We start from the raw sequence: 12,559 nt of genomic DNA, 5'->3' as shown, positions 1-12,559 counted from the left end.
ACATGATAGAAAAAGATGACAATACATACAAAACATGATACATGACTCAATAGAAAGATGGTCCTCAAAAATTATAAATTCACTTGTTAAAAATAATATTATTTGAAAAACAGAAATAATAATAGGATTACCACTGTAGAAATAATATTGACATAAGCCTGTTTTGTTTTCTTAAAAACACAATCTACGCTTCTCATACTTCTCCTTGTAGACCACGACAACATTATGACTTAAGTGAGAAATGACAGCAGCCAAAATCCACATTTCCAGTGAGAAGTGTCTGAAAGACACTGAACCACAACTCTGCTTTTTAAAAAAAAAAGACAGATCACTGACTCAGTGAAATGAACGGTGTTACTCCTGACTGAAGATGTTTCCAACGTTTTCTTAGAAATTTCTGTGTGTCACCTGCTGAGTTCCTTCTTTTCTTTAGACCAAGTTATGTAACAGGTTGCATCACTCTGCCCATCTTGGGACTGGTAGTCAGGATACCATGCGTGGATCAGTCATCTATTACTCATATTTTAATCACCACCAAGAAAAGAATGTGGTAGCTTTCCTAGAGCACTTTTAAAGTTTTGCTGATATTGCAATTAAGTTGTGCTGATACTGTTACTTGTTCAGGTACTGAAAATGAGCATCTTTTCACCAGCCTCAGGTGCCTTTACCCAGGACTGCACAAAACCAGTCTTGGCAAAGATTTCTTGATTTAAATATAAGTTGTTAGAGGTTTTAATTTGTCTTTAATATACTTGTGAAAAGGAAAGAGGTAAACTACTCTGAAGCTTACCATCAAAATGAGCGTGTCTAAATTACTGCACTCATAAGGAATTACATTATTATACAAATGCAGAACCTGCCAAAATCTTAGAGAAAGATGATTTTATATTGCTAAGTCAAGAGAGTTTTTAATTCTACTGTTACATACTGAATGAAATATTAAAAAAAAAACCCACCCAAACCAGTATTTGAAGCTCAATTCAGAGAAAAATCAAATAATTTCTGCAGGAGCCAACAAAATCTGTGCACCTCAGTTAACTCGTATTGCATAAAAACAGGGTAATAGTTTCAGCATTGTTCAAGCCACTGAAATACAAAATGGTTGCCAATATATTGTTTTTTGGATGCAGAGACACACCAGGAATGTCAACAACCTGTCTTCAAGAAAGCAAATGCTGCTAACAGTTCTGTGAATAATTGCAGCAGAAAGCAGAAGAAAAGAAATATACTTAACTCAGTATTCTCCCTGTAGTTCCCACAAGCAGCATTTGAATTTGGACACAATATGAAGAATAACGTATCAAGACCATTTTCCACTGATTTTATACCATGGCCTTGCCTTGCTCCTTGTAGAGCCAGCTGAATTGAGCACAGTCTGTTAACATACATTTGTAAGGAAACAGAGGAGCTAAGGAGCTAAGCATGTGCTTTAGTGTCAGTGCATAACCTGCAAACAGAACAAGAAACCCTATAAAGAAGTCCTGCTGACTTACCACCTTACTGTCATGCTAGCATATAGAATGTTACTGGATAAAGAAACTTTTCAGGAAAAAAAAAAGTCTACAAGCTTAAATACAGCAAGCCAACGAGACACACTGCTCTTAAAATTAATGCGGGTTGAAGATGTAAGTCAGCGTGATTTATGACAGCTTAAAGATACTACACATTGCCAACTGACTTCACAACCTGACATTCACACCACCACTCTTGTTCATATCCCCAGGGCACCATAACATGAGTTATAGTGTGAATTCCTTGCATCACTCTCATGACGCATCAAAAAGGATAAGAATTTGTAGTTGCTTGTGTGCTTGGTAGAGTCTTCTTCATTTTAACTCTTTTCATTATGTGTCTACTATTTCATCCAAAAAGTCATCTACATATTCTTCCCACAAGGACCATTCATCCATATGGTTTGCAGTCACTGTTCCACAAGATATTTCAAAATACCTACCAGTCTACCAATAAATAAGAATTTAGAAGTACTGAGGCATGTTCACCTTCCAGAGTCTTATTTTCTTATTCAGCTCATTATTCTATTATCATTCCTACATATCTTTCCACATAAGTACAAACTCTGTATTTTTGTTTGCATTGCTCTCCTTTGACATAAACCCCTTTGGGATGATGGCCAGGGACTGCCTGTAAAGTATGCATACAACATATACATATGATTCAATAACAATAATGCATATCTGATTTAAGACACAAAACCCCTTCATTCATGAGAAAAGCATATTAGAAGATCTCATAGAAGGAGAGCTCTGACTTCACAGCCACCTTCAAAATACTGAAAAAAGACCCACTTGTATCCCTTGAGGTCTTTTTGTCCTTTGTGTCTTTTGTGCCATTGTGTTTCTTTTCTGACATGGGATATTATACAATGTATTTGTACCATAAGCCAAACTTCTTTAAAACAAAACCCCAACACTAAGCATCACTGAGTAATGTGCAGAGGTGTTCCTTCACTTTTGGTGGTTTAGAAAATATGTTTAGGGACCAAAACAAGAAGTAGTCTCTAATTTAAATACCTTTACTTGGTAACAGTGTTGGTATGTAAACGGAAGCGCACATGCAATGACAGTTTCCTGTATTTATTACATCTTACTTGGGATGCCACCACCCTCCCACTACAGTGGGGTGACAGCCTGTGCCCTCTGAGGCAAGCCTCAAACCAGAAGCAGGATTTTGAGACCTGTGGGCCAAAAAAGAGGCTGCAGGTCCAAAATGCCACCCATTTTCTTATCTTAGACCAACTACCTCTACACAAATTACATTTCCCATTCATCATCACAACAGCGCTTCGGTCAACTATTGCCATTTCTGGGAATAGGTAAAGCAGTTGAGCAAACCTGTCCTTGGGGAAAAGAAATATGCCTAGAGCTGCCTGGGTTTCTCCCATCAAGTTGGGAAAAAGTAGGACACTGTATAGCCAGCACTGGCACAGAAAATCAGAACAAGCTGATGTACAGCCTGTGGTCCTCTTTCCCTCTGCTGGAAAGCCAGAACTGTGTTACTGCTTACCACCAAACAAATAGTAAGGAAAGCAGGAATCCCACAGAAAATACCTCCTCAGGAATTTTGCTTCTGGAGTAGGATTAAAAACAAATAAAGAAAACCCCAAACTTACAAAACTTTATAAAGCCTGAGATTCTCAAGACACCTGTCCTGAAATATTTTCTTAAGACGGATTCTTCTCGTGGATTTCCATCATCTCTCTTCTTCTCCTTTGTGCATTTCTTCCTGCCACACTAATATTACCATGACAGCTCAGTAAATTTCACAAAATACAAGAGGGATCATGTTGTTGAAAGCCCATAACTCTGAGTACATATATGCCCACAGGCTGCTGAGATAACTGCTGTAACAGGCAGAATTTTGTTCCTGAATCACACAGTTTTAGCTCTCCTTCTCAGACAGAAATGCCTCTGGGTGGATACTATCTTAATCACACTTTGCACACTGGTTGGAGAGAAGTGTCAGAAGTAAGTTAGAAGAAGATTGGTAACTTTATACAATAGACAGGTATTTTTCATCCCTAGGTTATGTTAACAATTGCTCCTCTAAGTCCATGTACATAACTCCAACACCAGCTGCAACCTCTAAGAGAAGACAGCACAACACATTAAAAAATTACAAATTAAGGGAACTCTTTTCTAAACTTGTGAAGCAAACAAATACATTCTAACATGACTCTCACCATCTGCACAGACACAACACAGTCCAAAAACACATCCTCTTACAAATAATGAGAAATGTTACCACTTTTAACTAGACTTCCAAGATAGAGCATAGGTCAGCAATTTTCATTTATCTTTTCATGCTGGTATTTTGTTGGGTTCAATGATTCACATATTTATATACCTAAAAGGGGTTTAATGTGCACAGAAAGTACATTCCCATGTACTGCAGAAATATTCTGCTTGCTGAAATGAAACTGCAAGTTTCAAACACAAGTGTGCAGTGCATTAAAACCTTAGGCCACAATGATTCAATGTTGGTGCATTTCCATGCTCCCAAAACAGCTAAATTCCACAGTAGATTCTCTATCATGTTTTTTTAGGAGAGAAAAATTTATTTCTCCAGTGTATGAAATGAGGAGTATATATACTCCTCATTTCAGAGGTTTATTATGCTTAGGATGGCACAACATTTACCTGTATCTTGAAAACAGATTCTTTTTGTTTAACTCCTTTTGAAAAGTAACCACTACATAAACATGACTCCATAAATCCACTGACCACCTACATTTTGAATGGTATATTCAATTCTACTCTCCCCCTCTCAAAACAAATGGAACAGAATTAGAAAATGTTCATGTTATTTAAAGGCTCAAATGCCAGTTCAAAAGAAGGGATTAGAAAACTGGGGCTCCTCTGATTTGAAAAAGAGGTGACAGAGACAGCAATATGACAGAGGTCTATAAGTCAAGACTTGCAAAGATGAAGTGCCTAGGAATCAGCTGTTCCCTGCCCCCTCCAATACAAGGACTAAGGGCCATCACAGAAAAACTTAGAAGTAGCAGGATAAAAGCATGGTGAAACAAGATCATGTGGTTCCTCATGTAACATGCTGTGGAAACCCCTGTCAGCAGCTGAGGTGAGCTCAGAAGGACCAAACAAGTTAATGGAAAAGATTTATGTGGAGGGTTGCTAAATATCATCACTTCTAGCCACAAATAACTGGAAGCTGAAGAGTTACTCAAGGCAAAACAATCCATATACTTGCCCTGTCCTTCTCCCCTTCTCTAGGCTTTTCCTTGTGGCATCTGGGCTAGCTGGCCTTTTGGAATGATCTAAAGATAGATACTCAAATGTTTCTAAGAAAGCAGATGGAGACATTTTACTTTTAATACCTATTTGTATAAGCAGCGTATCTAAGTGTGGCATTTTATTTCTACCGCTTGTGAATAGCTAATCCTCATTACAGAAAGAGTTACTACAAAAGACTTCTTTCAGAGGAATTGCCATCAGAGAAATGTATTGTTGAGAAGTAATTAAGATATTGAATACTCTATCCCTTGTTAGAATCCAGCTATTGACTCTGAAGGAGATCCTGTATGCCATCCCCAAGAAGACAACAGTTTGGATAGTAAGTCAAGGTAGCTATTAGAAATGAATGGTATTTGTTATGCAAACATGAATCTCTTGCATAAACTCATGTCAGTTTTCAAGTAGTTTTTATAAGATTGGTGTCAGCTGCCTTTCTTAACATGAGTCTCTTTTGACTGAATTTTTCTGCAACGCAGAGCTGTTGCCTGACATTAGACAGATGAACAAAAGGATTACAGGATGTCAAAACATCACAAGAATTATTTGCATCAGGAGCAGAAGCCTAGTATTTAGCCTCCAGCAGGGCTGGCCTCTGATCTTGAAAACATCCAAGAGATAGTCTACAGACTATACAATAATAAGCAAAATTCTCAATTCAGAGGTGTAAAGTTACACCTGACACCTGACATTCGGATATCAGATATTCCTGCTTAGAGGGGGGAAATAAAAATCCACACAAGTGCCTCTCAGACATCTTGCAGCAGGCATGACTCATTACCTGTGACCGTGAGCAGATGAGAGCAGACATGCAAGGGCTGGTGACAGTCCCCAGGAGATGATGACACTTGAGCTGAGCTGTGCTGGCACAGCCCTCCAGCACTGGCATTACCTGTGCTGCAGCTCCAGAAGGAGGTGCAGGACTTGGTCCAAGGCTTTGAACGCTCCACCTGTGCCAGGTGTAAACACCCACAGGAGGGGCACTGAACCAGAAGGACACTGTCAGTCTCTAGGAAGCACAGTGGCATGCAGAAGGCTCCAGAGAGGAGTGACATCTGACTGGAGAAGCAGACATTATTCCCCTTGGGTTTTATGATGCACCCTTGGATACACAAGGAACTGAGCAAGCCACTCAAAGCTATCACTGCAAAAGCAAGTGACTGACTGACTTGAGCACACCCAGCATTTAGAGGAGAACATCCAAGACTTTCTAAATAAACTGCCAATTAGCTTGTCCAGTTCTTGCCATTAGGGCAGGGAGCCTTTCCCTGAATAATTGTCTATAGCTGAAATTATCTCTGAGAAGTCCTAGGAAGGGATCTGATATTTTTCTTCAAATGCTTGTAACACAGAAAGGAAAGTGAAACCCCTAGAGAAGCAGGCTCCATTTTAATTTTTGGATGTCCAGAGAGAAAGAAATAATACTGCTGACTCTGCTTCCATTGTGAATAACATGTAAAACGGTTGTTTTGCTCTCTGGGGAAGAGAAAAGAAGTGGTTTTGCACAAAAACATCAGAGGCCCAGTACAGGTACAGAGCAAAATGATGGTTCAAGCATTAAAGAAATTCATTGAGTTTTTCATGAAGAAAAATTCAGTTGCCCACAAAAGGCACAGCTTCTTTGCAGGGAAAAAAAAAAAGGCTTGGGACAAGCAAAAGGTTGGGACAATGTTATGGTGGATATAGGCAATGGCAAGAGAGAAAATCTTGTTATTTAGAAATACCATCTTTTTATTTCGTAAGGCAAGGACATCTTAATCCAGTGCAACAGCCCAGGTCACATCAAGGTGAATTTCCAGTAGGATGCTATGGCTTACAGAACAAGTCATGAATATTTGATGTGCCCTTTAAATATCTTAGTATCATCTCTTCAAAAGAATTATCCTTGCACAGACCAATGAATCTTGCATAGATTCACTGCTCTCCCGTTTCCTTAACTCTCAGTTTTAAAAGCATAAAAATAACTTTGATCTAAGCATCTTTTCCCATTTAATCTCCACAATGGAAAAGGAAACCTAACATTTTACAGGTGTTATTAATCCTGTTCTGACGCAAAGGGATGGATTAGCAAATCACAATCTCTTCAAGATCCTTTATTTTTCCTTACTTCATGATGCAACCTGGTTTTGCTAGTATCAGTTCCCACAAAAGATTTCTTTCCCATGTATTTATGTTTATATTCACTGAGGCAGCAGATAAATAAAAAATCCCTTAATAACAGGCTTCATCTCAATATTCTTTGCAGGAAGTAACATTATGAGCCTTTTAAAGCAGGATCCTTGTGCCATCCTGTCTGCAAGACACTGATCCTGTCCTGAAGCTGGAAGGCCAGATGGAAAGAACACAAACTGGTGGAGTGGTACAGCCAAAGTGCAGAACGAAATATCCCTGCTGTTATCTACACTGCCTTGGAGAATGAGCTGGCCTTCAGGGTGGGGCCAAGCAGCACATCTGGACTCAATTCTAGCTTCAAGGCTGGCACATCAGTATTCATGCAATCTTGGGAGATTCTGTACACTTGTCACCACAGGATCTAGGTATTTTTCAACACAGCCATGTCCACTCAAGTGGGAAATCTGCTATTACTGAATATCACAAGTGAGGGACAGTGACCCAACTACTCTAAAGGGGTGTCCACAGAGCATTTAAGGGATCAAAGCCAATTGGCTGTGCTGGCATGATATGCTGGCAGTATGACTGAATTGCTGTGTAGAACAACTCCCTGGTGAGCCTCACCCACCTCACCAAGGTGCACCCAAGCAGCCAAACTCCACACACCCAAAAGTCATGTAGGGTCTAAATGCCAGCAGATAACAGCACTGGGCTCCTTCATCAGAAGACAGACTGTGAGGTTATGAAGCTTATGAATTACTTTTATTGGTGACCATAGGAACACAGAAATCACACTTACTCTGTATAAGTAAACCTTTACATATGAAAGATTAAAAATAAAACTTATATTGCCTCAGTGAATACCAAAATGCTTCAGGAAAATCCAGGAGTTCCAAAGCAGAATGAAACAATTAAATGAAAGCAGAGAAGAAAGGAAGCATATGACCAACACATGGGGCTATGGAATCCAGTAAAATTTGTAGGGTCTAAGAATCTCCCTGAAAAGGATAATGCAATTTGTAAGAGAGATTCTAACTAAGAATAAAAAGCTCCTGCATAACCTGTGGCTTACTTATGCAATCTGCATTTACAGTACATTTACAGAGTTCTCTCTCTCCATGTTCCAAGAAATCAGCCTTTTAGTCTTGTCTGCAGCACGAAGCACACAGGCTTCTTTTAAGTCACAGGTAACATAATCTGCTCTCAGCTTCTACTGTAAATTCTAACAGATCATTATGCTGCCCACTGAACTGCTATGTTAAAGTGGCTAATTGAAGACACTGAAGAAAGACTGGTGACACCCCTGGAGATCCACCAGCAGCAGGATATCTGCTATCAGCTGAACAAGAAACAGGTGTCTCAGTTTCTTATCTTCCAATCAACACACATTTTCAAGCACAAAACACATTACAGACTTATCACAAGGTTGAAAAGTATTGTCTCCTATTTCCAGCCATATCTATGCTAATGAAAAACTCTGTATTTACATGAAATTTTTGTTAAATATTAATGGAAGTGAGAAGAGCTAGCACACTATAAATGCATCTTTACGTTTTTTAAACATGAAATATAGATTCCAAGAGAAAAACTCAGATCTTTAATCTAAATATCTTTCTATTTACAGACGTAGTGCAGGCTTTCACCTTCCTTCAGTACCAAGGTCAAGCTCTGAAAATAGAGAATGGAAATGTGGCTGTGGTGAGGAAGAGGAAGCCTAGTCCATTTTTATAGACATAAATCCCAGACCATTGATGATGACACTCCTTTGATTACTTCTTTGCATTTACTCTAATAAAAAGTATAAAATACATAGAAAATTTTAAAGGGCAGATCAAAAATTTAAAGGATCAGATCAAATGTCCCTAATAATTTCAATGCTGTTTTGAGTGTCTGGGGGTCTTAGGGGGTGGTTGAATACACCCTATTCTGACCAAGAATTCCAACCCACTGTTTGAAGACATGAAATCCCAATGACAGCCTGATAGTAAGGAAGCCAGAGTACTGCTTTTATTCCAGGCAAAGGAGGAAATGGTCTGCAAACTAGGTTCTTCCAGTTGCTTGATGTGCAAAGTGATAAAAATTTAAGACGCTTTTTATGGCTTTACCTCCAGTGGCACAAGGACTGAGCTGGATGTCCTTACTGGTTCTTTCTAGTTTGCTTACAGCAACTTCCCCCAAAGAAGGCAAAGTGACAGGTTCCCTAGGCAATCCAAAATGAGACCTGAATATAAACAAGTTTGAGGCTTCTAACTCATGAATGATTAAGATGAAGAATACTGTGGAAGCAGTGGGGAAAAGCAACTGAGCCATTTTCTTAAAAGGAAGTAATTACATGAAAGATGTTTCTGGCCTTACAGTCAGTACAACCCAACTTCCTTACAAAAAAGCTTGTGCTAGCAGAGAGGAACAGAAAATGTGATCAAACAGAGTACTGAGGGTAACAGCCCTCTCTTGTATGACCCTTCTCAAATTAGTCAAAACTACTGTGGGGAACTTCCTCAGTCAAAAACGTGTGTTACATATTCCCCCAGCAGAGGTGAAACAAGGTACCAGGGGGTGGTGTTCATCAAAGGGTACCACTTGTTGCCAACCTGGATTCCAACACACAGTTCTCAGTCACAACACAAGTGGAAGTTGCTATTGATTTGTTCTGACTGCTTTGGAAGTGTGAGCGCTTTCTGCTTCTCTCATCTTTCACATCATTAATTATCTTGAAAAGAGAGCATGGTGTACAGACAAGGCTTGTTATGGAGAAAACTGTGTGATTGAACACAAGGTCACAGTGCAGAACGTGACTGCAGTACCACAGGATTAGCACAGGCAGATTATTCTGCCTTTATTAATGCTTCTGAAGGTATAGTCTGTAACGAGAATTTCTGACACACATAGGTTCTCTTTGGTTGTGAAAATAAAGTAGCCTTTCAGGCACTTTATCATTCTTTTTACTGAATACATCCTTTGTGAAAAACCTGGATCACAAATTTTTTGATTTACACTCTTGGGCAAGAAAAGGACAAGAGTACTGAATTTCTCACTATCCTAAACAACACTGGCCAACAAACTCACTTATGCAGGCACACACAGATCCACTAATTTATGTCCTAGTACTGCAACAGGTTCTCAAAATTGCAACAAAAAGATCCCTGGCAGAACATAGAGCAGCCAGGACAGGTTCTAGCAAATTCTAGTTCCAGTATGAGGTATGATGGGTGGTGCACTTTAGCTGTCAGATTTGGTTAGCAGAAACTCTCCAAAGAAAAATTCAGCCTTCTGGGGAAAACAAGGTCAGTGACTCAAGACTCAGTACATTTCTTCTTATTCAGTCCCAGCCACAGCCTTGAAATGAAGTGATAAAGACGATTTCCTTTCAGCCTCAGTGCCCACATTTCTGAAGGATGGATCTATCTAATGCAGTATCAAATACCCAGGAGAATAAATAAAACACTATGGGATTCTTAACTTCAACTATCATTAGACTGCTTCCCTCCTTCTTTTTTTTCCCCTCTAAACTGGAATGCTCTGAAACTGTCTTTACACATGCTAGTTAAGGATGCCAGGTGCTCCCCAGAGTCTCACATTCCTTGTTTTTAGAATACCCCAGCTCCTCTCAGCACAGCTTCCCCGTTTACCTTCTGTCGCTGCTGAATGTTGCTCACTGTGTCTGGCTGAAACTCCAGCTTGTCTGTCCTGCACAGTTTCCAGTATAAAATAATAACAATCAGGAGCACCACAGCAACTGGGACTGCCACCCCAACGATAATCCAGAGGTTGCTGTTCTGAGTCTCTGACGTGGGCTCCTTCAGCCTCTCCACAGCTGTGAAGTGAAAAGGAACATAGCAATAGTACATGGTTATATTTCCAACTGAGGACACTTCAAGGTTATGTATTTTTATGTTCCTGTAAATGCTAGTTAAGGAATTTATCAGAAACCAGCTGCACATCACAGGAAATGCCATACCACTGTAAGTTAAGGGATGTCATGCTCAGGAAGCATGGGGCAGGAGATCAATTGTCCTGGCCCACCTTCTGAAGAGCTTACTTAAAATACTAATGAAAATGGCTCTTCTGCCACATCATCCTGTAACCCAAAACTAAGCTGACACAGTGAAATGGGTCTAAAAAAATTACCACTAGCAAAGGTGAGATAGACTGTCCAACACTGCTGCCTGTTCCCTGCTTTAGGCAGTATTACCAGCTGCCTCTTCTCTTTAACATTCTGTTATCAAAACCAATTTGAACCTCCTCCACAAGGTGTATAGTTCTGCCTTGCTGATTACTTTTTTTTCTTCTCTCTGTTTTATTGTCAGTGTGAGATCCTTTGGCCCCAAGCAGAAAACAACTGCTGGGAAGTGTAATCAAACAAGTTATTCTTGCAAAAGGTAAACTGAAATAAATGAAAAACTTTTATTTGTTAATTTTGCACAGTGCTTAATTATGGGACTAAAAATCATAGCAATAATACATTCCTAGTCAGATTTATGTACTTTATAAAAATGATGTTTTTAAGGTAAAAAGAGTATTTCTATTTTTTTTCTATTTATCATTTTATTAGTAATCATTCCAGTGATGAGCCTAGAACTTAAAGAACATAGAATTCTTGTGGTTTAGATATCTAACAGTTCATTTCTGGCATTATGTTTTCTGTTACAAAAAAAAAAATCTTTTTTTGGTCTAGTTTCTTCCAATAGAAGCACTTAAAGATTTTTATGAATCTGTGACTCTTAGAAGAACTTTTAAATGACAAGTCAAAGATAAAAAGTTTCAACATGCACTATAAGCTATGAACACTTTATGAAATTTGTTCAATATTTATCATTTTTGTAAAGAGCATTTATTCTTGCAATGTTTTTCACTTCTGTCTAACCAGCATTACAGTCCATTTATGGATATTGAGGAGACGTATATGAGCTATTGACCTATCTGTACACAACTGTTTTAATGAGGGACAAAATGTAGGAACATATACAGATGGTACAATTATTACTATTTTCTTTCTTTTCTTTCTGCAGAGAATTTTAAATCTCAGACACATGCTTGTTCTGTTGGCAAAATACCCTGTGGTACCATGTAACTCACACCTCCATATTGCACAGAAATGAGAAAAGGTAATTAAGCATTCATACCAATGATGTATTTTGCAGATCATACTTGTCTCTTCCTCAGATACAATTAGGAAAGAAACTTAAAGGTAACACGGAATTTTGAGTAGGTATTCTGTCTCGCTACTAACTGAAAATGGGTTTAATTATTTATATACCAAGCCTCCTGAATGAAGTAATTATATGAGTTTACATGACCTATCCTATTTATTCTGATGGGTATCTAGAAAAAAAATCACATTACTTTTAAATTATATTCATTTAAAGATCATATTGCTTATATACTGCCTATGGACAAACAAGTAAAACCAAGGTCAATCATATTCCACAGAAGAAATAAATGCCCCAACTACCCTTAGTGTACATCTTTCATAGAAAAAATAATTCAGACAAAAAAGCATTGACTGGTGTTAGAATACACTGCTAAAGGAAACACTCAAAACTAGAATACACTCAACTAAAGGAAACACCCATTTCATACCCCTGCACTCCCATCTCCCAGCTGTGGGGTTTGTCCAAGCTCCTGGACAAGACAAACTGTAAATACTGGCCTAGCCAGGATGACATGAACATGGCAGG

At 38.8% G+C, this 12,559-nt stretch overlaps 1 protein-coding gene across 3 annotated transcripts in view; it reads right to left on the bottom strand.

Annotated features, from left to right (window-relative positions):
- Positions 1 to 12,559, bottom strand: part of KIAA1549 (KIAA1549 ortholog) — a 141,987-nt gene that overhangs the window by 31,552 nt on the left and 97,876 nt on the right. For all 3 annotated transcript variants that reach the window (XM_066549631.1, XM_066549633.1, XM_066549632.1), the window contains exon 10: positions 10,511 to 10,695. In XM_066549631.1, the coding sequence (XP_066405728.1) occupies positions 10,511 to 10,695 (185 nt within the window). The remainder of the gene's footprint in view (positions 1 to 10,510; positions 10,696 to 12,559) is intronic.

Source organism: Molothrus aeneus, chromosome 5, assembly GCF_037042795.1.
Source record: "Molothrus aeneus isolate 106 chromosome 5, BPBGC_Maene_1.0, whole genome shotgun sequence".
NCBI classification, from domain to species: Eukaryota; Metazoa; Chordata; class Aves; order Passeriformes; family Icteridae; genus Molothrus; species Molothrus aeneus.
This window is presented reverse-complemented; position numbering and strand designations above follow the sequence as displayed.